Below are 27,505 nucleotides of genomic sequence, written 5' to 3'. Positions count from 1 at the left end.
TTCATTAAGTAATGCTTTAATTACTCAAATTATGATCTCTTGTTCTTAGAGAATAGTTTTTACAAATTTTAATTTATCAACAAACAATAATATAATTATCACCAACAATTAAGTATAATCTTAATTGAAGCACAAGCACTCAATCACAAACTTTAATTAAAATAGCTGAATCTTGATGTCAAATACAACATGAAATTACCCCATCAAATATTTCTTTTTAGACAGTAACAAATGCATCAGCCTACATACTGAATACAAAATAGTAAGATGGTCAGAAATAATCATATGATATATGTTAATAGCTACTTTTTTTAATTACTAAGGAAAAGGTTCTTGACTAAAACGTGTGCCTGTTCAATATTAGGGTGAAATTGAATAAGTTGAAACAGGGTTTTAATGTTCAAGTTGAAAGATTCAGCCATACAAAAACAATTCAAGAAAACATTTCCCAATGTACAATACTGACTTAGAATCTAATTGACCATATATTCTATATACACATAAATACAGTATATATGGTAATCATCACACACCCAGTAGTCTCTAAGAATTCTAGTTTACAGTGGAATTTACCAACTGAACACATTCACCCATATCAAAAACAATAAAAAAAAATACCAAATTATGACACGACCCTGATCCTTATCACAAAGCATACATGTAGCACAATACATGTCAACTCATTATTTTTTCTAAAATAGTCCAAAGTAGACTTGTTATGTCTACATTAAGTTATGATCGGAGTTGTGACAATATGATTATTATCTATTTCATGTTTGCATAGCCTCACATATGACAATATTTTACTAAACAAAATCAACAAAAAATAAATACCACCTGTCACAAAATTAATAAAATTCAATTTACACAATTGAAGTGCACTATAAAAAGCCTAAAAATTATCTTTAATGTTGGCAAATAAAATAAGGCATGGAATCAAATCAAATATCAATTCATTCTTCCTTACACTATAATTGTTTTCTCTTCCATCAAACTTTTAAAAGATCATTTGCATAACAATTTGAAATGAAATATTAAAGCACTATAAATATCCTATATACAAGTGACTTAGAATCACATTATTCAAAATACCCAAATACATTTAAAGAAAAAAAAACCTCTTAAATTCAATTTTAAGATTAAGAACAAAAGAAAATCAAGCTTAATAAAGAAACCAGCTAAACAAAGCTAACAGGAAGTATATAAGTTTAAATCTACTGAAATAGAGCATTGAACAAAACAGCTTTTTTGTAATAATGATATAACTGCAATTTAAACAGCTCGAGTCAGTTTGTCTATATGGCAGGTCTTATAAAACGAGGTACAAGAATTTGATTGCCTACAACAATAGGTCCATGGTGTCCTAAAGAAGATGCTCCGGGTACTAACTGTGGCTGAAGAGCACCCAGGTGAGACTGTGCTGCTAATAGTGGATGATGTCCAGGTAACAACGCTGAAGCACCCAAAGGCAGGCCACCAGTTAAAAATGGAGACTGAACAGCTCCAGCTAAGTGAGCTGGAGTGGCACCAGCACCTGGTGTCAGAGCTACAACTTGAGGCTGACCTGCCCCTGGCATAGCAAAGACAGGTGCCCCTGCCTGTATAGGTAGACCAGAAAAGGAGCTGACAGATGCTCCAGGTATAATAAATTGTCGGCCATCACTGCCAACAACTATTTGATGTCCTACAGCATTAGATGCCTGATTTGGTTGAGCTATAATGTAAGTTTGTTGTCCTAGACTAAGTGATGGGGACATCACTGGTAAAAGCTGAACATCCTCCTCTGCCACTTCCTCTCCTTGTTGGCTTGGAACTTTCTCTTCCTCCTCAGATTCAGAAGAAGAAATGTCACTTGGATCTTCACCTTTTAATTGTTTCATTTGTCTTTTCAGTGATCTCATTGCATGTTTCTGAGCCTGTTTTTGTAACTTTTGAAAGTGGGCAGCTTGATCAGCTGGAATGTCCATTGACATTGCCTTTGGTTCCTTATCCTCCTTTTTCGGTGGTGGTGGTGGTTTTGGTGATGGTGACCTCGGTGGAGGCAATGGTGGTGGTGACTTAGACCTAATTGTTTCCTGATGATTTCTATATGGAGGACCAGAGTATGGCCCATTGTAATGAGGTGGAGGCATGTTAGGATAATGTGGTGGTGGCATCCTCATCCTTGGATCATAAGGAGGCATATGTGGCATATATGGCCCCATCATTCCAGGAGGAGGGGGTGGGGCCAAGAAGTTAGGCATAACATGTTGAGGAGCATTATGAATATGTTTCTGCTCCCCAGGAGGTGGTGGGGGTGGAGCCAGAAGACTGACATTATCATCCTTGTCTGTTTTATCATTAGTCAATGGCAGGGGAATGTTTGTTGGATCAGAGTTCTCCTTTTTATCATCATTCTCCTTTGTTTCAACTTTTTCACTTTTAGTAGCTCCTATATCAGGTAGAGGAATACTAAGTGGATCTATTTTGCTCATTTCTGATTGCTTTTTCTGCAAATTCTTTTTCCTTCTCTGTTTTCTATTCATTATTTTCATACTTCCTTTGCTAGAATGTGAAGAATGTGAATAAGAACGCTTGCTTTGCCTTGAACATGAACGAGAATATGACCTTGATCTACTCCGTGAAGTGGAGTAGTATGATGACCTGCTTCTGCTTCTAGAATAAGAGCTATACCGTGACCTTGAGCGAGTATAACGTCTTGATGACCGAGATCTTGAACGACTGTAGTCTGAAGAATAACTACTGTATGAGCTGGATCTGTAACGTCTTGAACGGGAACGAGACCTACTGTATGAACTAGAACGAGATCGAGAGTCATATGAAGAAGTACTGTAAGAACGACTTCTAGATCGGCTAGAACTTGAATAAGAACTCCTCCTACTTCGTCTCCTTGACCTAGAACGTGTCCTTGACCTTGAGTAACTTCTATCACTTCTATCACTCGATTCATAGCTTTTACTCCTTGATTTCTTTTTTGACACAGAAATTGTTTCTGTTTTCATTTTGGGTTTTTCAATAGGAGGTGATATTTCTTTTTTAGTAGTAACAGGGGCTTTCTTCGTAAGTTTTTTCTGTTTCACATTTTCTTCCATTTTATTGTCACCTTCACTATCACTTGTTTCCCACTTTGATTTAGGATTTTCTTCCATTTTAGGTTCATAAATATGTTCTATTTTACTCCAAGTATCCTCTTGCTTGACAACAGTGGATTTCTCAGGTTCTTTTGAAAGACGTGGTGTAAGTTTAGATTTCTTAGCTGAACTTGGAGTAGTTTCACTATGACTAGATTCACTTGTTTGTCTCTTCCTTGCAGAAGCAGAACCTGAATCAGTTTTTAGATTGTTAGTAACATTAGGAGTTAGTTTGGTCTCTGTGGGTTTTGTCACAGATTTACTCTCTACCTCCATTGTAAGTTTAGTGTTCGCCTTTTTAGGAGTTGTTTTATTTTCGGTTGGTGTCTCTTTCTTGACTTTGACATCAGTCCCATCCACTTCATCTATAAGATGTTCTAACACATTTGAAGACTTCTTTGCTTTAGTTTTCTTTGGGGTTTTCTCAGAGCTCTTTTTGTCACTGGACTTCACCTCAGTTTTTTTCTTCTTTTTAGACCTTTTAGTTTTCTTCCTCTTTTTATGTTTACTTGGTTTCGTCCCATCAGAATCATGACCAGACTCAACAATTGATTCTGCTGTTCTTTTTCTGTATGAACGCTTTTTGGACACACTTTCTTTGTTTTCTTTATTCTCATCTTTGTCTTCACGTTTGCGTTTTTTACTTTTCTTTTTCTTGTCACTTCTATCCTTCTCTGCTTTATCACTTTTTGCAGTTTTAGTGTGCTTCTTGCGTTTTTTCTTCTTTTTCTTTTTCACTTTGCTTTTTGAACTGACTCCCTCTACCTCTATTTTATCATTTTCATTGTCATTATTCAAATCGACAGTAGCTGTATTTTCTGATTTTGATTCAGATTTTGTATTTAATTCCTCTTTCTTATCCTCCTCCAAGAAGATTTTTAATCTCTGTGATATGGCTACTGGTTTAGAAAACAATGCAGTATAATCAAACTCGAGTGGATTACAACTGTATGTTATCTCAGGTTGTGTAGTGGTGTGTTGAATCATTTCTGAGGGCCAATCTAACTCCTTCGTACCATCCTTATTTTTCACTTTTGTAAATGCACTAAGTATTTTCTTTGGTTTTTCTGAAACTTTTTCATCAGTACTGTTTTCCGTCTGCTTTTCTTCTTCAGTATTAAAAGCAGCATTTCCTAATTTAGCCCCAGTCTTTTTGAACGAGAAAGACACAACTCCACCTTCTTTCCTACAAATAGAAAAAAAAACTGTCCATTCCTGTTCCGTTAAAAAAATATAACTGTTTTTGTTGCTATTATAAATGCTACTTTAACTTCTTCGCCAACTTTTGATATCAATTACAATAAAAGAGTAACTGTTCTTAACTAATATCCCTTCAAGTATAAATATAAATCCTTGCACATTTGATTGTTAGCTTTTCATCTGTTTTTGTTTATTTTTTTATATACTAATTTCTTCTAGAGTGCCTTTCTCTGCACTTCTTTCCAGCCTTTGTAAGATTGGGTTATCAAAATAAAAAATTTAAAAAATAACAGAAGTATATATGGAAACATCCTTAGATGGTACTTTTTATCATCCTGAGTGGTTTATTTGATATTTTCTACTAATTTACATATGGTTCCTTCATATATTCTTTTGACATGCTGTAAATGTATTTATTTTCAAGGATTCATAGACAAACATCTTCAGTTTTGCTGTCTAAATAAAATTACATGTATACTAATTTCATCAGTGTTGATTTGTAGAGCATCATTATACCCACTTATTTAGTGAAAATCAGTACACTGCAAACATTTCTTCTTTCATCTTTAATTATTTTTTTAAGCACTAAATGTCTCTTTTTATCATGTTAGATTTCTATAAAACAACATTTAAATGTTTTGATGAGTAATAATTATGTAAAGTAACAACCTTTCGGAAAAATTACAGACAAACAACCAACAAGAAACTCTTAAAGCTACATACATATCCACCTCCTACAAAAGTTTTAAATAGCCACATTCCATCATGAGAAGTAGAATGCAGTACAAAGGGAAATAATTCAAAAAAACTAGAGCCTGAAAAATCAGAATGGTCACAAATCATATATCCTTTAAAGAGATTTTTCCTTACATAATTTCTACCAAATTTGCTCCAGTTATTCTATTAGAATTACTGTTTTAGAGGTTTTCATCTTTCAACATTTGGTAAAACCAGATGATTAGAAGGCCCTAAGCAGCCTTCCTGTTTAAACAAGACAAACCAAAATGGGGCTAACAATACAGGCTACTCTATAGATAATTCCTTTAAGTTTGGTTTAAAGCAGTCAAGGGGTTTCCATGTAGTAGATCTATATACAAAGAGGTTTTATGGAAAACAGACAAAAGATGACTGACCAAGAAATAGCTCCCTTAGACCTTAGGTCATTTGGTCTATTTGAGCTTAAAAGCCCTCAGTATAGATTCACATATTGGTATGAACCATATGATAGGGTTATATGAGCTTTTAACTTTCGTTTAGTATGATAGAGATGTACAGATTTGGAACATTTGTTTAGTATGATAGGGATATACGAGTTGAGAACCTTTGTTTAGCATGATAGGGATATACGAGTTGAGAACCTTTGTTTAGCATGATAGGGATATACGAGTTTAGAACCTTTGTTTAGCATAATAGGGATATACGAGTTTAGAACCTTTGTTTAGTACGATAGGGATACACGAGTTTAGAACCTTTGTTTAGTACGATAGGGATATACGAGTTTAGAACCTTTGTTTAGTATAATAGGGATATACGAGTTTAGAACCTTTGTTTAGTATAAGAATGAGTCCTAAGAATTATGTTTGTTTGATCACATGAGTGTCATTGTCATTAAACTTACTTGTCAGTTGGTCCATTGTTCTGTGCATCTTTAACATCCTGTAATTACATAGTAATAAGATAAAGCATTATGTTAAAGAACCTGATAATTTAGTATTGGTCACGATTTATGACTTGATGTGTTGACCTGAGGCAAACCAAAGGTGACCAAAAAATGGCCGACTTATAACTAATATAACAAAAATACAGAAATCACCACATAATGTTATGCATATAAGTTTGTTAAGCAGAATGACTTTATGGTAAAATGAGGCCGACTTACTGACATCATTAATATGATATTAAAATTCATGATTATTTTTGAACAAATAAAATCAATAATGTCAGTGACAACATTTATTTAGTACTTCATATGATATGATTGAATTACATGTGTTTTATATGTGCCTTATCCATTAATGCTTTAATAATTTTCCCTATTCAATTATACTGCATATTCTTTATCACACAAATGGACGTATATCCAAAAGTAATTCTGAATTAAAACAAGAAAATTAAACATGTTCAATTACAAGCAGGTATTTATAATTGGTGTTTTCAATTTTCATGGTCTCTTGGAATTTAATTTATGTGTGTGGTATACAAAAAAGTAGATTTCAGAATTCAGTAGAACTTTTAAATTTTGTATGAAAACTTCAAATTTCTTTAGAAACTTAAATTGTATTTTGAGTGAACCAAGAAAACTATAAAAGTACCAAATGAAAATAAAATGAAGCTTTTAATGTATATAGTAACCCTAACATTCAGAATCAATAACTTTATCAGCGCATTTACACAAATGTATTTCCTGTAATTTTTTAATAGACTTGGTCAAATATAACTATTAGTATAAGTAATGAAATCAACAAATGAGTTCCATGATTTAAACTGCTGTATGATATATTTTACACTTAAATATATAGACTTGCTAAAGAAAATCAGGTTTCAATGAGAGGTATTCGTTTGTTGGAATTCAAACCCCATTGCTAAATCATTATAAAACAACAAAATTCAGAAAAAATGGCTTTTTTTTAATTCTTTGTTTATAATGCATGTAGAGGTAGAAATATATGATAATTATTCTTTTTTTATTGTTAATGTAAATAAAGTTGATGGTGTCAGTTTTTAAAGATTTTTCATTGATCACAAAAGACACAACTGGTATTGTAAAGCACCATACTACTCAAAACAGAAACATGTTAACATGCATATTACTTCTGTTCTTCGTTCTTCACTAATTTAAATAAAGCTTTGAAGTCAAGAGGTAACTAATAACAGAAACAAAGCTCTTCATGCCTCTTTATGCAACAAAAATCTTGTGGAACATTATCCCTAGAAGCATATATTTTGTTCTCCAAAGCTTGTGCAATATAAATACATGTAGACAATATCCCCTAATAACAATGTAATATTCATATGCTTTTTTTTAACTGTTACTGAAATATTGAACTAGTTCTTCAATTGTATTCTCATTTAATTTACATTTTGCTTCTGTGGTGGGAGTGGAATATCAACCTTCAAAGGTCCATTTCCAAGTGAGTCTGGGGTCTTCTCAGGTTGGTCAGGTCCATTCTTTTGTGGCCCAACTTCTAAACGTTGTAGCTTTCCCTTCTTTTTAACCTGAAGAAAAGTACTGTTAATTGTCTAACTTTTTCACAATTTTACACTTTTGTCAGTTTTGTGACAGAAACCTCAAAGTTTTTTTTATTTGCACGAACATACAAACTTAAATATATATATATATTTGTTGAAATGATGATTGTTTAAAATGCTCCTTATTTCAGGGGATTTTGGGCGTTCCATAATTTACTCAGAATTTGTTATTTTCTCATTCATAATCTGTTTACCTCAAGAGGTCTATCGCCACTTCCATTCTCTCCCTTCTGAACAGACTTCACCACATTTGTCTTAGCTGAAAAACATGAAAATAAGAATTAGAATGGTGGTTATGAGGAAATATCTCCACTACTGCAGGTTAATACCAGTAATCTGATGACTACACTACAAAGATACTGGATACACTTGACAAGCTAGACAAACCAAATGCCAGAGAGTAGGAGGATAACTGGAAACTAAACACCAGAAGTCTTTTATGCGGAGGTAAAAATACCTGGTGGAAATCTCCAATTTAGAGGTGAAAAGGAATAAACAGAGGGCATCTCAAATTTACATTGTGCTAAAACTTAAGCAGTGTTTCAATGAAAAAATAGTTTATACAGTGTTCTCTCTCAAAAAAAAAAATCATAGTAAAATTTTAAAGTCAGAAAGTCATGACTGACACACAGCATTGCTAAGTAAAAGAAAGGAAACAAGATCTTACCTTTCACGCTTGGGAACTACATGTAAATATATAAACTATTAATACTTATATTCCAAGTATCAAATAGCATGTAATAATTCAGCACAAAATCAAAATACATACTATAGCATGGGAATATTATCCACGTATTATTATCAATCATGTTTCATCAAGTTTTTCTTTCTATGGAAGTTTCTTATTTATAAATGATTACATTTATTAACAGAATTAAATTTTCTATTTGAAAGATAAAAATCATAAAAATTTATAACAAATATTCTATATTGAGAAAAAAAATGGTTTGACTACGTTATGACAGTACAATAAAATCAAGTCCATGCAGTATTATATCATGACTTTCTGAGAACCCAAACTATATGTAAAGATTGTCCTGATAGGATATGTGTATGGGTGGACTTATAGGAACTTCTGATGATTAGTTGTATAAGTAGCTTCACACTGTTAAAAATGTAGCAATCACAGTGCATGTATTAACATCCACCAACTAGAATAAAAGTTCGTGCAATATTCCCAAATTGTGAAATACATCAATTATACATGGCATTGAACTCTCCCATCTGCATTCAAAATAAAGAAGGTAAACTTTGACAAGAGCTCAAGCATCTGGCAGAGATCAATGCTGATGTGTCATCTCAATAAATTGATTGTCATGTCTCTCAGCTGATCAGTTCTATTTTTGTATATTCATCATTTACATAATAAACAAGTATAGTTTTAATATCATATTTTCATTGATTTCCTGTATCCTGTTTATCTTCCTCAATAAGTATTTTTTTTTACATTCAAACCATAAATGTTTTAAAAAATCAAAGTACTTAAGCACTGGAAACCCAACTGAGAGAGGCTGACTGCTAGAGGAGAACATCACTACATACACAAAGCTTTTTTTACCTGTTGGAACAAAAACACCATATAAATACCAGGTATATGTGGATATAACAAAAATATACAATATCAATTGTTTTTACCTGAAGGTTTGTACGATAATGTAAATGAATATAAACAACCATTTTTTTAACTGGTGCAAACATATTTCTAATATTACCAGTCCACTTTAATTGCCTATTAAAAATTTAACATTGTGCTATTTAAATTATTATGTCACCAACGAATGACTTTATCTGTAAAGACATCATAATTCCACTTTTAAATAAGGCATATATTAAAACCATGATGTAAGCTAACAGAGTGAACTCCCCTTGTTTTAATCATCAATATAATGTAAAGGAAGTGCTAAATCATCTCTAATATATTTAGAAGTGCAAACATTACCATGACTGTTATGATGAGAGTAATGATAACAAAATAAATGTGTTAAATATTGGATTTCAACAAAAGAAGCTTGAAAAATATTATATTGAAATAACCATGCAAGACAAAGGTGTGAAAAGCTACATGTTCCACTTATAGAAGTTGACTTACAGCTGTCAATTAGAGTTATACATCTTTATTCCTATAATATCAGAGCGTATAAATAACCAATGACCTAATATCTCTGCTATAGCGATGAAAATCACATGCAATTTGTATCAACTGTTCATACCATGCTCTAGTAACAAATTGCTAAAGCTTATTAGTGATACTTGAAGCCTACTAAAGTCCTGATCTAATCAAGAGATATCTCCTCAAACACACCTTCTATCTTCTATTCAATAAATCGTCAATTTGATACTGAAACAAATTACTTTTTGTTAAATCAATACATTACTAAAAAGTCCATCAAAATATTTAACTTAAACGAATACTTGGTTCTAGCAAATACTTCACTATAAGGAGATATCTCATATATAATTCCAGTTACTTTATATTTGTGGAGAAGACAAGACACACTTCTAAGAAGTTACCTTTCATTTGGCTAGAATTAATTACTCATTTAAATATTCTCAATAAAAACATTTCATGCACAATCTAAGCACCTTAAAACTGACCAAATACAGTCATGCAGACATCAAATCTATACAACAAAGATTCAAAACAAATCATTTGTCACAGGTATTGACTTTTCCCATCACATCATTACATAAATGTCATCATTTATTAGAATAAAACTTCTAGAGTCCATAAAATTTCAATGCAGTATAAAACGTGTTCTCTATTCAAAATTTCTTATGAATGAAAAATGAACCATATCTTCACACAACCATATCCATGTTAAAATCTAGAGGTCACAAACAAGTTCAAGAGGTCAAAGTTCATTCTGACAACATAACATGCAATCCTACACCAACTTAGGTATAAAGTTCAAAGGTTAGGATTAGTGAGAAGAGCCATCATGTGAGGTGTTGTTGACCCAATGACCATTATGCTTCTGTATTGTGAGAGCTATTGAGGCTAAGTGGAAGATGTCATTCTTAATTAATAAAAGACTGATTAACTGAGCATTTTTAATTTCAATGCAATTACAAACTGTAGCCTATTACTTAATTTCAGATCCAGAAATGAAACAGTTCACTTCTTCATTTTTTAACTGTGTTTTTTTAAATGCTACAAAGCATGACATTTTTTTTTCAGAATTCAAAAGAATCAGGTTGTTCAATTGTATGACAAACATGCATTAGTAATGTTGTTGTTCAATGTTTGTGTACAGTGTAAAAACAATAATAACCAAAACATTAAAGAGTGAAAGAAGACGGAAAAACTAGATGTGCGAATTTCCTGCTGGGAATTTGTTGATATAAAACTGTTAAATCCTATTTTAATGAGGAACAAATGTTAATGAAATAGCACAATATAAATAGTATACAATAACAAAAACTAGCTAAACAGTTTCCAGATTCTATACTCACATTTTATTTGATTAGGTTTTTAATCAAAAACCTAATTAAAATCTAAACAAAACGATCTTGACAAAGAAAAAAATATTTGAACACCCATTCACACATAAGTGAAGAGAAGTGTAGTAATAAAAAATCTCTTGGGTTTTGATGCAGTATATGTAAAGGGAGTTCTAAATTAAATACAAGCAAATGAAGCATCAACAGTGGTACATAGATACCTCCCCGTTATATTCCTCATGCTGAAAAATCAAATAATAGCAAAACAAAAAAAAACATCTTGTGATAAAACCTTGAGACGTTCTCTGTCATCAGTATTTATATCATGAGGAATAAGGAATGTATATAACTGAAGACTAAGCCCTTAGATGGGCTAATTTAAATCTTTATCAGCATTATACTTAAAACCATATCAACTTTGATTTCATAATAAATTTTAATTGCCATTTTTAACCAATGGAAATGCATAATTTAAATAATGAAGATGTAAATAGCATAAAAAGAAAGGATTATTCTGTATAGTTTTGCATGCAGGGATAATACTATTAGTCATATACTAACTAACTGGCTATTACATTCATATGGAAAAATGTACAACAATTATATCAAGGGAGATAATAAAAACTAAAAGCAGTTTGAAAATTGAATAAAAAAAGCTTTCAAGTAAAAAAGAAAGGCATTTTTAGGTTAACAATGATACCCTATTGAAAACTTAGCTACTTTCTACATTTCACTTTTCCTGCATCTTAATTCATCTTCTGTTAATACTTGAACATCCCAAAAATTGAACTATTTAATCTCCACTATATGTAATACAATTAATCTACCCAAACCTACCGTGTGTTTTGTGGTGCATTGATGTACCAAGCATGACTCATTAAAAGTGTTCCCAAATAAGGAATTAAATGTAACAAGCATATAGTGATAAAACTATGATCAAAGCAAAGAGGACCAAAATCAACTTACACAGGTTTCATTTGTTCTCACATTTCTAGCATGGAAAAAAATATCATTTAAATGTTCAAAAATAATCATTTTTTCAACTTGTAAAGAATTAGTACTTAAGACTTCTTAAAACTTGAACTAAACTGTAGATCTGCATAACCATTTGAAGTTGAGTTTGGTCGTGTGCAGAGAGGATAAACAACACCATTTAAAGGGCCAGCTAAATAGTTACAAAGTATAGAATATAATGGGGTGGGTTAGTCAAAGAAAACAGCAAGGTTAACACAACGTCCAAAACCGGCGCACGCCACTAATACAACTAGCGGCAGAGCAGACAGAGATAGGTGTTAGAAGAGAAACACAAACGTACAAAGGTCAAAGGTCGTGACCCTCTAACCTGCTGTTGAATCATGGAGGAATCAGGCCTGAGAGTAGACAGCAAACATATGAGTTACAAGGTTAGAGGTCATGAACCCCTAACCTGTGTGCACAAATTTATGTCTAATTCAATGACACTGACTATATGAGGAGGGATAAGCAACATGAAATAAATGGGTGAGTCTTTAATATAAACTCTTATGATACGTAATTCCCTCAATAATTATAGATCAGAAGGAAAATGCATCACTTATTGACTGCTTACTGTACCAATGAATTAATTGCTTGAGAATGAAAGCCTTGCAAAGTAATTCAAGTCGAAATTCATGACAAAAATGGAAGATAACTCTTCAAAATACTTGTTACAGCAATCAACATGTATACATAGTGGCATTTACATACATGGTTAACAACATAATAACATTCATATAGTGAATTAATTGTAGTACAAAAATTGATAACACACTGTTTTTTTTTCAAGTGATAAACTTCAAAATCAACAAATTCATATGTAACTTAAATTGAGTTCTTTATAAGTCATATTTCTGGGAACAAATCACAAATGGATCATGCTAGCTGAAAATGTTATCCCATACCCATGCAATATAAACCTAGGTATCAGATCAAAACTTAACAGAAAAAAAAGGAGAATTTTATTTTTTTTTTAAGTCTTATGTTCTGAAATGCTTAGTAATCAAATTTAAAGCAATTCTGATTAAAAAAAAAAAACCTTTCCAAAAAGGCTTTTAACTTACATTTTAGAGCTTTTAGTGAAATTATAACCACTCTGTACAGTAAAAACAATGCTTAAAGAGCTCTCTCTACAAACCAAAGGCACGCAAAGATGGATAATACTTAAATATCTTGAATTTCTCCGACTTCAATACAGACATTCAGAGCCAATCGGTTCCCTTGTACATCAAACTACATGTCAATTTTTGTAACTAAAATAAGTGAGTTTGATCCAGGTACTGAAAAGTTGGTTTCAATCTTTCATTAATATTCTGAAACAACCCAAATTAGCTATTCTAAATTTTACCAAAGAAAAGGAAACAAATTGTCTGCATGAATGTCTACACTAATCTGAGAATTTTACAACTGTTGTCGATGTTTATAATACAAAGAAGGCATGAATAAAATGCAGAAATACATTACCTGATAGTGGCCATGACCTTTAAGACAAGGGCAAAAACTCTTATTAGTACACCTGTCTACAAGTTCAATGTTTTAAGAATAAATCCTTCCATTGAAAGTTATGTATAAAATGAAAATAATACTTAATATAATCCTAAATGATATTAAATAAATAGTGTGTCTGAAATCTGTGCCAAAATTTCAACACACAAGTTTCAAACAAAAGATTTTTTGTATAATTTAAACCTAAGATACATGTATTGATAAAATTATTTTAGAAATAGACAACCAGTCTAGCTTTTGTTTACTAATTGTTAATTTTCTTCTAGACATCAAATTTGAGAAATATTTCATCCTACACTTGTTACATTTTCCATCTTTATTTACCTTCATCAATCTTTGTCATTTATTCCGACTGAAAACAAATCAGATTTTTGCTCATTAATGTTATGTAGAAACAAGCCGGAACAGCACACCTGAAAAATATTTACTGGTTAAAAAACTCACATAACTAAAGCCACAAAGTGCATTTCTGGACATTAAAAAGGCCTGAAGTAGTAAAAAAAAATCTAGATTTTTTTTTAATCAACAGTTAAGCAGTTTGTGACAGGATAATAACTGTGTGATTGGCCTTGAAGTTTGGTCAAAGATTTAATTTATTTGTGGTCAAAAATGAAGAAACAACTGGAAAAGAAATGCAGTTGCTTGTTTCACATCTTACTAGCAATGAATGCCTTGTTAACTTTTCTCCTTATCCTGCAAGGGTAAACATTCATTAGACATCCTCAACTTTTCATGCTTTTAAAAAAAAGATCAGTTTTGGTTATCTACATGAACATGATATGGCCTTTAAAACTTTCTGTTAAAACAAATAAAGACAAAAAGATACCCATATCATAATTTAAAATGCTTCCTATGTTTCTTAAAATAACTATTGTCATTTCTAAAATGAAAGAAATTGTCAATTATGGTTATGGACTACAAATACTAAACTTATTGAAAATATAAAGAGAAATCTTCATATTAATGAAAAAAGACAGAAAAGATGTGTAAAATATAACTGCTCTGCATATTACTGTATAAAGAAGTTTTATTTAACAAAAGCATGCAACAACAGGTCAATGGTTTCTACCAAAACTAGTTAACACCATGATAAAATATACACATGGCAGCTACAGTGAAAGACAGCTCATTGGACAGGTCTACCATTCGTTCTTTAATTATCAAATATACCCATAGAGCTAAATAAAATGGCACTGCATTACATGATAACCCTATCGATTCTCTTGCCAAAAATTGCCATAAATGGTCATTTCTGCCTATACATTACGTACTGTACAGTAATGCCAGGGATAACATGTTTAACTATTCTAGACAACACCATTTATGACTTAATTACAAATGCGTTTTTGACAGATCAATACAAATATGTTAATCATTCATTGACCTTATCTTCCTATATATGGATGAGTTTGTAGTTGTATAGAACAGCAGCTAGGCTAATGAGCTATCCTTTTACAGTGCATGAAAGACTAGTGAATTAAGATGAAAATAAAAGCAATTGTGAACGATAAACATATAACAACTTATAAAGAACTCAATATTATATCTCATGTACTGTAAATGCCACTACTAAATATTTCAACATAAGTGTCTGTGTTATAGTTCCCAAGAAAATGTTACTAGATGTCAAAACAAAGTCTCATCTCATTTATAAAGTGATCAGAGAATATCTGAAGTACAAATTATCAATATGATTCTTGTTTAATTGAAAAAAAAAACAAGAAAATTATTTTTTTTTTAATGAAACTGATGTATCACTTGAAAATGGCGACATCTTGACTTGAATTTGTTTTGACATATTAAAAAAATCATTACGACTGAGTGATTTCTTACTTCTGGATTGGAGACAGGTCACACATCTCATTATACTAACCTGAACATTTATATAAAAGATCTTCCTATACAGCAACTTAAGAACATAAGAAGAAAAGGCTCTTTACCTGATGATTTATCTGTGTCCCCACTGGGACCCCCGTCACCATCACTGGGTAAACTGGTCCCAGAACTGGTACCAGCACCTGTTCCTGAGCTTGGCTTTGTCACCATGGATTTCATCTTTTATCTACTCTTTTTGACAAAAAAAACACCTGCAAAAAAATCCATGCATATTAACCAATGCAATGAGTAATATTTACCAATAGATTATAAAATTGGTGAGAAATAAATACCATGTATAATGCAGTGATTTAACAAGCAGTTTTTGAGACACAAGTAATTATATTTTTAATACCCACAACTTTGTGTAAATCATCTTTTTAATATAAATTCTGAATTAAGTAATTATACAGATTTACAAAATTCAGTTGGTTTATTTACATAGTTCCATTTTAGGAGGTATACTTAGGGTAAGGGACACAACTCTTACAAATCATTGGAACATTTGTATTCAACATTTTACATCAATCTTGTGTAAGCATCAAAGTAACTTGGACTGATTTCATTCTGTTTCAAATGAAAGCTTGATAAGCTTTGGTGAAATTGAATATGATACTAACATATCACTGATTTCAAGAGTTATGTCCCTTACCCTAGGTCTACCTTCTTAAAACACTGAACAGTTACAATTAGCACTGATACTCAAATGACAACAGGAGCTGAATGTATGAATGAAAATTTAAAACTATTTTTACTTCAGTGAAAAACAAAATTGATTTCACCAGGATATGTTGATGTTACCTTAATAAAAAAAATGTTACACTTCTGTTCCAATATTGACGGAAATCACAACAAATATTTTGAATTCACCTTTCATAAATTGTAAGTTCAGAGCAAAGATTTGAAAATCTTCTTGAGGGGTCTAATAAAAGAAAGAAAAACCTTATCTCTGTCAGAAAACACTGTCCACTAAATATTCATTTTTTAATACCTCATTAATGTGAAAACATTCATACATGCACATCTAATTGCAAATTTATAAATTGTGTCAAAATTGTCAACAATTCAGCCTCAGAAAAATAATTTAATAACTGAAATGGACCATCAGTTTTTTAATTCAACAACTTTGGCCATTACTCTAGCAAAGCTATCTTGAAAATTATTCAGCTGTCAAAAACTAGTTCATGCTTCTTTAGAAACTGTAGATCATCCTACCATATAAATGACTTATTAGTTAACAATTTCTCCTGTCTTTGAAATGTTGAAGACTCAAACTGATCCTTATTTAAAATATTCCAATACATGAACTGTACCATACCATTTCTGACCTTTTAAAACATCCCTGATCTCTGCCTCATTCTCCAAGAACATTGATTACATAAAAAGTAAATAAGTATCTCATTGTGTGGTTTCTTTAAATACTTTATTTACATGTACAACACAGGATATGTAATATTGATTTTTGGTTAAACAGTATTGACTGAACAAAGGTGAAAGCTTTTGTATAATTCATAGAGATACAAAGTTCATAGATGAATAAGAGAATCCAATGGATCTTCCTGTTTTTAAAGCTCAGGGATGAAAAAAGTTGGCTAGCTATTTATGCTATAAAACTGAACAGTTTTATTGACAAGAAGCTTCCAAACAAGGAAATTACTTAATTCTAACTACATGTACAATTAATTTATGATTATCTTTAAGATATTATAACACAAGTCGAAATATGATAAATTTTCATAAAAATAAGCCTGTCAAACACTAGTCTCCAGTAATTTACAGGATAGACAGGAATATCAACATACAACCAATGATAACCTTACACAACCATTACACCATATGTGTCACACAAAGGTGTTAATAATGAAATATTGACTAAATATGGATTTTACTTTTAAGTCAATTACTTACAGGTAAAATAAAATAACTTCTTATACTCTATTTATGAACAGCAAAGTGTTTTGTATTTTTTTTCTGCATTTTATCAAAAAAAGAAGTTTACTAAGTTAGATAACCAACTAAAAGTTTAGAATTTTAACTATAATGTAAAGCTGTGTTGTCTTTAACTCCTCCACCCTGGCTCAATGGTATTTCTTTTGTGTTAAAATCTTGGTGTGACTTATACAAAGCAAAGTTTATATAGAAATAACAATTACAAGGAATTTGAAAGTTCAAGTCAACATGTTTACAAAATGATGTTTAAATGAAACTTCCTGAGATTCAAAATTTTATAAGCCCAAATTTTAATGTAACATCATTTTCACAAAGTGAACTTTACCTACCATCTACAACTTACCGTAGATATATAATCAGAGCCAGTAACTGACTTCTTTTCTCAGCTTTTTGGTTATCCTCAAATACTCTAAGTCAAAAGTATTAAGTAGTCCCCTTGGTCAGTTACACACTATTTCCTTGAGTAGACCAAGCCAAAGTTAATTCCCTTTAAGACCTGCAACAGACACCTTAAATATCATTCCTAATTCATGGAGTACAGTTTTAAATACAGTCCTTTTAACAACACACAATGACACCTCTCAATGCATTTAAGATGTGAACTTCACACATAATATCAATGTACATGTAAAACCCAGTTTGTATTAAGGTAGTTAATTTAATTGAGATCAACCTCTATACTTTGTGTGATGCTAGAAAATCAATAAAGAATACCACAAACACAGGTTTGAATTGATCCTTCATCTCTAATTCATTAAAACCCAATATCCAGTCATTACCAAACAGATAGCATGCTCTGTAAACATTCAATCAATTTACATTATTTCTACTTTTCTATTCATTATTCATCACAGCAAAATATTGTCTCAATGTGGGTCAATACTTCACTGTTTTGATATGAAATGACATACAAATGAATACTATGAACCACTCAATTACAAAGCAAGTTATTTTGGGAGAAGTAAAGTTAGTAAGGCAATAGCAGACAAATGCCACTCAATTACAAAGCAAGTTATTTTGGGAGAAGTCAAGTTAGTATGGCAATAGCAGACAAATGCCACTCAATTACAAAGCAAGTTATTTTGGGAGAAGTAAAGTTAGTATGGCAATAGCAGACAAATGCCACTCAATTACAAAGCAAGTTATTTTGGGAGAAGTCAAGTTAGTATGGCAATAGCAGACAAATGCCACTCAATTACAAAGCAAGTTATTTTGGGAGAAGTAAAGTTAGTATGGCAATAGCAGACAAATGCCACTCAATTACAAAGCAAGTTATTTTGGGAGAAGTAAAGTTAGTATGGCAATAGCAGACAAATGCATGTAATGAAATTTAAATAACTTAAAAACAAATCAAGGTTCAGTGGTATATCTGGTAATATCTCTATCACTGCTACATAGTAATACATGTATCATAAGATGTATGTACCTCTTTATTGGACATGTAAACATGATTTGGCTGACATACATTGTTTAGATTTTATTACTTTCTTTCAAAAATGCCTTTCTTGTAGTTTTTTGGGAATATTGCTGAATTTTAAATTAGTTTCTAATAAAAAAGCTTAGGTAACAAAACCATGTATATAGAAAAAACATTAAAAAAAATGGTCCTCAATCCTTCGAAATGGATGCACTTTTTTTGTACGATAGTTGATACAATGGGCCTAACGGTGCTTAAGATCAGTATAGCATGTATTTTAGAGCATTCAGAACCTTGCCTTGACATAGGTACAAGGGCAAAAAAAAATACCACACCTTTCATAATCTACATATATTGAACTAAGACTGCATTAAGTTAGAATCCAGTTGGTAATATAAGACTACGAGTAGTTGTGGACATTGTTGTCGGACGGACAGACAAACTGAAACCTATATATCTCCAAACTTAGCTTGCAGAAGGCGTAAATGTCATTGACTCATCAGTACTTTTAATAATCCAAAGCATAATAAATGTATTTCTCTTCTATCAACAAAATGCACTGACAAGGAAAATTGATATCAAACCATGTTATCCAGGTTTAATGCATGGACAGATCTAATCTGGAAATATTTGTTGTTCAGATACTTTGCTGAATATAGAACAGATTTTACAAGAGAATTGAATGATGTAATCTGCATAGTCAGGTGATGATAGAGCCCTTCTTGAGCAAGATAAGGGAGAAATGTAAAACTTTTGAAAGATAGATGTTGTGTCATGTATAATCAATAGTCAGTTAGTAGATTAGATTATATCTAAATCAATGTTATATAACCATGCTGGTTAGTACAATCATTTCCTATTTTATGCACATGTACAATATACGTAGATATAACAAGTAGAATACAGATAGATCTGTAGAAAGTTATTGATAAAGCATTAACATTGTGTACTACCACCACTGATCAATTGGAATCAAGACAAAACAAATAAACCGACTAATACCAGACAAAATGTCATTTACAAAATATCCATAGACACGATAGAAGTAAAACATAATGGCAATAAAGCACCAGTACCTATACAAACTATTTCTACCCTTTTTAAAAGCTGATGTGACAGTCAGCATTAACTATGGTTCCATACTCTATGTTTAACACAGTACACTTGAATGTACTTCACAGGTTAGTAAGTTTTGTAAATGAAAATTCATTGCAAATCTGTTTCTTCTTTCAGCATGGCTTCTTCACTAATATAAATGTTTGTTGTAATGTTAAATTTCATGATATTGTCCAGTCTTAAAATTCAGGGTCAACATTTATGGCAGTGCAAAATTAAATTGAAAAATTCTTGTACATGATGGTTTTTTTTTCGACACAGCTGATATAGTTTTGCTTTTTACCCTTTGACCTTAACGATGCTCTTCCATGGAAACACAAGTCATCTGATCACAATTTTGTTTCCTGACTGGCCAAATACTGATAACTGTGTTAAAAAAACTGTATCAAAAATTGAAATTGCACGACACATGTTATTTCCTGAATGAATGTATAAAATTATAAGTAAAAAGAATAAATTTTACTGTGTTGGCTATCTTTATTTTTAAAGATAGTACTTCTTTAAATTAGGTACTCGAGAAGCCACAGTCTGCAAGATTCTAATTAGAATGAATACTACATTTTCAACTATATCTATGAACATTTTTCGAAAAATTTAAAAATTTATATATGTATTGATTTTGTCACATTATCTGAAATGATCTGTGCAACTTTAATTGCAATCAGTCATCAATCGTAGATCAGTTTTAGATCAGTCATCAACCTATCAAACCTGTGATTGCATCACACGACCACTGAGCAGTAAATATAATTTATGAATTCCATTGTTTCATTTGTCAATTTTTACACATATCTTCTAAATGCAATAGATTTTAACATCAATTAATTACTTTTATTTTATGCTTCTTTCACAATATGTTGATTTAATATCTTAAATTTATGATAAATTTAATATGGTATTATACTGTATTCATTCTGATGGAAATTCCAAAATTTACATGAACCAATCATTGTCATTTTACATAACAAAACTGCCATAGAGATGGGTCACTGGTCATCAGATGGTGATCCATCAGCAGTCATCGATCAGTCAAATAGATGTGGGGATCATTTGAGGAACTGTACAAGTGCCTCCAGATGTAAACTACACCTTTTTTTTAATGTAAAAGACAAAAATTTTACATATTAAGAATGGGTTTGTGACAACATAAATGAAAGGAAACATTCTTCTCGGAAGGTTTCAAGAGAAATGTCTGTGCAAAAGAATGATACACTACCAGTAACTGAATATTTCAAATAGTAAAATTCAAAGTAAAAGGAAATAGATTTGGAAACATTTTTTTAAAATTCAATCTGTGGTGCCTAACATTAATAATGTAACCGAAATAATTACCTGTCCACAATATCCCAAACAAGGAAGTATAAATAAATCTTCCTGTTGTCCTTTGTTTGATCTAAAATGGAAGAGAGCAAATTAATATTCATAGTAACAAACAACATTCTTAAATGTACAAATGTATGTACATACAACTGTGTAGTATGGATCTGATCAATCTATACTTCTGCAAAAATGAGGGGAAAGAAATAATATTCAGGTTACAGCATAGTGCTGTGAATTTCAGGTGTTAATTTCTCTTGACATAGTACAATAGAAAAAACAGAAATAGAGCTAATTTAAATACACACAATCAGCAAAGACTACAAGTATTAGATGTATACAAGTGGCAAGTATATTTTACTGTCAATACATTCAAATTTACCTGATTATAACAATGTTAGTATGTCAGCCATACTGTTTTTAAAGGACAACAAAGGCACATTTCCATAGGTGTTTAAACATGAAATAAAACGCTTCAATGATCAAGATCTATTCTGGTCGATAGCCAGATAATACTCAAGCTTTATCATATAACTACAAGTAAACACTAAGCAGTTATCTGGCTATTTATAAAAGAATTAATTGGTACCATAAGTACTGCTGATTTCTATAAACAACATCCATATGTATAAATATAATGGCCATTATTAGTTATCTACACCTTTAATGCATTATAACAATAAACTTAAAGGTACATGTGGACACACCTTATGACTTTGTCAAGTCAATCAATCAGAGTGGTCCCATTTATGCTCTTAATTCCCAAATGGTTCAATTCATGAGTTCCAAAATCAATCCAAGCTTTAACCTCATCAGTGTTCTCCCCAGTATTTTTGGATTTTATGTTTAACACTGCAATAATAACCACTTTTTTGCAGTTTTTTTTTCTTTATATACTTGCACATATGTTAAAAGTAAAAAGACCTTCTATCAAATTAAAATAAATAATTCTTCATAAAAATTCTCTTCAAAACATACAAACACCCAGGGTTCTTCATGGATAAATATTTACCTGCAAATTTGTTGCTTTTGATCATTTAATAGCTTCCTTCACTATTCAACTCCTTTTTAGTCTCTGCAACTTTCAATTATATTTAAAGGTTTAGAATTGAAAATACCAGGTAGTGAGGTACATGTACTAGACAACTTTGGCCTAAAAATTGATGTTGATAGAAAAGTGGCAGTTGCCAAATTTCAGGAAGTCATTAGAAGAGCCAGCCCAGCTAGGATTTTATACTAGACTATAAAAACCATTGAACCAGTATTGTTGGTAGAATAAAAAAATAATAAGTTGACACAAAGCCTGTTTTTCACTAAAATGGAATTCATTCATGACAGAAACCCAACGTACATTCTTGAAATCAGGACTAAAGTCAATATTAATAATAATAATTTCTCACACCTTTAGGACTATTTAAGGACTTTGGGAATCTTACCAATTTTCCAGCCAATAAGCATGTGTTCTCCCTACATTGGATGACAGTGTAAACAAAAGTCAGCTATTTCCTTCTTCTTTTTAAGGTTTTTGTATCTGATAGAATAACTATTGTTAGGGAATTTGATGTTCTTTTTTTAGGTATGTTGAACATTGTGTAACAATCGACACTTCATCACCTTGCATTTATAAATGGTCATGTGCATTAGGTCAGAGCTGATTTACCTTTGACCATGGCCTGTTTTGAATGACACCTCCCTAAAACTAATTTGTGGCCAATGTATGGGTGACTAATTAAAAATCTTGTCTGGCAATGATATAATTATTGACTGGCTTCAGACACTTGGGTGACCATGAGGTTATTTTGTTTACTGCTATCCAGGGAGCTAATTACCTTGTAGGATGCTGTAAATGACCTGGGGCTCATGGGTTTCCTGTAATACTGGTTTGTAATCACCACAATACCCATTTTTAACAAATCTTATAGCAAAGTGCTGGTAGCAAGATGGCAGTGTACTGTCCTCAATAGCCCAGTATTCAAACTAAATAACCCACAGCACTTTAAGGGCCTAAGGAGTACACTAACCTTCCTATTAAATTCCATCAAAACCCATTGAGCGGTTAAGAAGGAGTTGCACATACAAGAAATGTGGACAGACAGACCAACAAATGGGGTGATTCCTATATACATGTACATGTTCAACAAGAGAAACATGTATCACATGCATTATTTAAATATTTTTTGCTGTTAATAATTTGCCATAACCATTTACTGTTGACATATTGTAAATAGTCCAAATAATGTCTAATGTAATAATTAGAAATAAATGATTAATTTCTGATGTTTCATCAACATGTAATAGGGTGAACAGGATGCATATTTTCAACATTAAGCACTAGTTTGCATCATCGAAAATGTACTATGGTCAACGCTTTTACATGTACAATAAAAATGGAACAAAATTATTCATTATCCAATTCTTCAATGAATCATACACAGGATTAGGACTGACTTCACTGTTCTGGATCAATAAAAAATGTACTAATTTATTACTTGTTTGCATTTATGTCAGGTTCAGGAGTAAACAGTCTGACTACTATCTGAAGTGTATTCATTTTTATTGGGGACCCTCATTCACTTAAGTGAAATAGACATTTAAAACAGCAGTGGCTTTGTTGGCTTTTTTTCAAAACTACCCCACCCTTTATGCATATTTTTTTAAGTAGTTCCAAAATAAACATCAAATGCATTACAAACAATGTGTTGATCATAATCTGGATCTCTAAAGTGCTTTCATAATAGCAAAAACAAACGGTTTCCAATTGAAACACAATATTTTATTTAAAGGCTTATATTGTAAGCTATTGAAACTTTCTATGTTTGGGAAATTTTTACATGCCTTTACGACAAAGTTTAAGCCTCGATATTTACAAATTGGGAATGTTTCTCAAAGGGCAACAGCCAAAATTTTTACTAGAGGTAAATTAAGATGAACAATATTACTTAACAGTGCTGCAACATTCAACCAACGACGTTACAAGTTTAAATACTGAAATTTCTGATAACCATATTCTTTAAACAAATTATTTTTGTCAAATAAGAAAGCAAAAAATACCATTTAACAATTTTTCTCTGTCTTTTGTCAAAGTGATGGCAGATATGTTTGTTTAAGTTTACATGTTCATGTATTTTAGTAATATGCATGAAATGTAAATACACTGTCAGTGTGGGAAACCACTGATCACCAGCTCACCAAATACGAGTTGATGTGTATTTTGGCGAGTTCTCATTAGCTTACACTTGTCAATTTGGCGACCGTCATTTGATTGGCGAATTCCAATGAAATTTAACCAGCCAACAGCTTATTTAGTTAAACATCCCTCAACATCATACATTAAAAATATGTTCCCTACATATTAAGAGGTTTATCTTGAATATGTCAAGTGAATTTTGCACAATTTTATTGCCCTGTAAAGCATTGTTAACGATCTGCCATTTTAATTTCCAGTAAACGGGATGTGCCAAAACCTATGTGACAGTCCAGATCTCGTATTAGTAGTCAAACGAAATTATCTGGGTAATTTATGAAATGTTACCTTGCAAATTATTTGTTTATTGTCAAAATAAAAATGAACAAGAAGCAAATGATAAACATTTTCTTGTTTCAGAATCTGTTGATATATAATTTTATTTTTAAAATATGAGTTCAGAAATGGAGTACTTTAAGTACTTAAAAAACTTCAACTGGGGGGAATAGTCCAAAATGGAAAAGTTTTTGATGAATCTAGAAACAAATGAAAAGATAGTTGAAGAAAGAAAAAGAAAGGCAGAAGATAGTCAAATCCAAGAGAAAACAGATGATAGTACAGACAAAAAACCAAAAAAAATTGGCTAGTTGAATTTCTATTTGGCTAGCAAGATCAATATTCCACTAGCCAGTATGGCAAGTTGGGGAAAAAATGGTTTCCCACCCTGACTGTACATTGTATGCATTCATGGACACAAAAATTGCAGAGTAAAGCAACCCTCCTCCCAAAGCCATATCTACTTTTATTCCTATACAAATAAAATCTTTCTAAGTTTAAGTTAGATGTATTGACAAAGTTGTACATGCAGTTTTTGACGATGAAGTAGCTGAGGAAATTCAAAATTCTTATATGTATGATTTAGATTCCATGATATGATAAGTACAAAAAATTCTTTCCTCTACATCGCCAGATTTCTATACTGAATCAAGATCTACTGCAGCTCATTGTCATCATCTGAGTCACATTCATGTAGTTATAAGTTGTCAAAACTCACTCTTACTAAGTTTGATGGGCAAATTTTGCTGCGGCAGACATTTTGGGACTCTTGCATCCACCATTAACCTAAATCCTTCACTCAAAAAAGTCCAAAAATTTTGTTATTAGAGAGCACAGTTGTCAGAGGAAGCACTGCAAACCATAGACAGATTTTCCCAATCCAATGCCAACTACTAGGAAGCTGTTTGATTACTCACAGAATTTTAAGGACAAAAGCAAACGATTACAAATACCCTCATGCAAGCTTTAGTAGACTAGAAAATAATACTGTTTACAGTCTACAATATTTTTACAATAAAGTAGAGACTTCCATCAGAAGCTTAGAAGAACTCAGTATATCATGTGATATTTTCAAAATCCTATTAATTCCCATTATTCTTAATAAATTACCATGTGAAGTTAAAATCAGAGATGATTTTACCAGGTCAACAAACAAAGCAGAAACTGGCAAAATCAGAGGTAAATATACAATAAAAAAAGAATTGTAACGGTAAAATCCAGATTGGAAATAGTGGAAATCCCCTAAAAAATGGATGAAAATCATGCCTGTAAAATAAACTTAAAGAGACAGAATGGTAGTGATTCGTGGAATTTGGATACATTACAGAAATGCATTCTGAACGACTGAAGTTACAAAGGAAACGAAGCAACCGATTAAAAGTAACACAACATTGACGAATTGAACAGATCCTGTTTAGTACTATACCAACAAGCTCAGCCATATCTTTATTGTGCTACACTCCTTGAGACGTTCACATTTCCCATTTCAGCCTTGGTGCATCATTTATCATGCGTTTACACATTGAATCACGTTCGTTTAAATGCATGAAAAATGCACGATAGAAGCGCTTGTTTAAATGCTGGGAGAGTTCGTTTAAACGCACGATATGAGCGTTTGTTTATTTTTGTACATCGATTATTTCCTGGGGTAGCTGTTATTTTTATATTTTTTTGCTATTATTAGTTTATATAATTTCATTAATTGTATTTTGTATTTTTTTCTGTCTTCATTATATGTCAATATTATTACTATGTCGTTCGTCTATCGTGCGTTTAGCGTATGTGCAGGAAACCTAAGTGTCTCAAGGAGTGTAGCTCACAGAACCCAACAGCCCATAAGAAAGCATGCCATCCAACTTGGACACATTATTCTGACTCTGAGCCAACCAGTTGTCATTCTATCCCCTTAAATATGGTGTGTTTGGTAGAGAAGCAATGACTATCAAATTAGAAGTTTTTGGCTGTTTGAGGTGACTCAGCCAGGGATCCTCTGAAGGCTTCAACATGTTTGCAATAGAAAACAACAACAAAAAAATCAATGCCCCTTTCACTTGATACAAAAGGCTACCCCATTAAAATGGTCCTGGCTACAACACTAACAAACAAGTACGCTATATGGCATTTTGAGACCAATGAGCTTGAAACGAACTGCACGTACACTAGGTACAAGTGTACGTTTTAGATCTAGACTTCAGCTGTTCAAGGTCTGAGAATCGGACTATAATTGATCTCTATTTAAATTCCTGAAACTGTACAAAGATTGAAGAAACATTCACTTGAATGCAAGCTATTACGTTGATTTATTGATAGACATCAGTCTAATAGGGGGAATAGGGGCAGCTAAGAATCCCAAATGGTACAAGAACAGTCGTGAACACAGTTTACCGCAATACATGTATTTATTAGTCTTAGTTTTAAACAAACCTGAATTTTCTCTTCTACTCTAAAATAGACAAGACATATATATCCATTTATCGTTGTAACTACATCATGAAAGGCGATGAAAGGATGATCACATGTCTAAATATTATAGGATTTCTTATTTCAAGTCGCAACAGGACGGAAATTTCTGGTCGCCATATTTGCTTTCGTCTTCGATCTGATTGGTTGAATACCCTGTAATTTTGGGGGCACATATCAAAACAATCGTTTTCAACCTTCTTGTCAATCTTGACATATTTTTCTTGTTTATTATTTAATAGTTTTACCAGAGTTCAAATGACGGCTAGACCTGACAACAACAAAAAAACATACCGAAAAACCCCATTA

The 27,505-nt window shown here is 31.8% G+C and overlaps 1 protein-coding gene across 3 annotated transcripts; it reads right to left on the bottom strand.

Annotated features, from left to right (window-relative positions):
* Positions 1 to 27,331, bottom strand: LOC148611060 (uncharacterized). 3 transcript variants are annotated; one of them, XM_088591157.1, is made up of 8 exons: positions 27,161 to 27,331; positions 21,232 to 21,292; positions 17,710 to 17,862; positions 15,482 to 15,628; positions 7,775 to 7,839; positions 7,410 to 7,547; positions 5,950 to 5,987; positions 1 to 4,317 (listed from the first exon to the last, which is right to left on the bottom strand). In XM_088591157.1, the coding sequence occupies exons 4-8, from the start codon at positions 15,594 to 15,596 to the stop codon at positions 1,296 to 1,298; spliced, it is 3,378 nt and encodes a 1,125-aa protein (XP_088447283.1). In that variant the 5' UTR covers positions 15,597 to 15,628; positions 17,710 to 17,862; positions 21,232 to 21,292; positions 27,161 to 27,331; the 3' UTR covers positions 1 to 1,295. The 3 variants fall into 3 exon arrangements, with proteins under 3 accessions (XP_088447283.1, XP_088447286.1, XP_088447285.1); XM_088591160.1 differs by having other exon boundaries at positions 7,443 to 7,547; XM_088591159.1 differs by lacking the exon at positions 27,161 to 27,331 and adding an exon at positions 21,599 to 21,690.
* Between the last annotated feature and the right edge of the window lie 174 nt (positions 27,332 to 27,505).

This window comes from Perna viridis, chromosome 7, assembly GCF_037379345.1.
Source record: "Perna viridis isolate PV_CMFRI_1.1 ecotype Kerala chromosome 7, ASM3737934v1, whole genome shotgun sequence".
In the NCBI taxonomy this organism is placed as follows: Eukaryota; Metazoa; Mollusca; class Bivalvia; order Mytilida; family Mytilidae; genus Perna; species Perna viridis.
Note: the sequence above shows the minus strand (reverse complement) of the source record. Positions and strands in the feature narration are given on the sequence as shown.

Bases quoted from the DNA above. Each gene is read 5' to 3' on its own strand.
- LOC148611060 (XM_088591157.1), bottom strand. From the start codon at position 15,596: ATGAAATCCATGGTGACAAAGCCAAGCTCAGGAACAGGTGCTGGTACC. The intron at 7,548-7,774 runs GTAAACAGATTA...ACTTTTCTTCAG, and splicing joins GTGGCGATAGACCTCTTGAG to GTTAAAAAGAAGGGAAAGCT. The intron at 4,318-5,949 runs GTAAGTTTAATG...TTCTATTTGTAG, and splicing joins AACAATGGACCAACTGACAA to GAAAGAAGGTGGAGTTGTGT.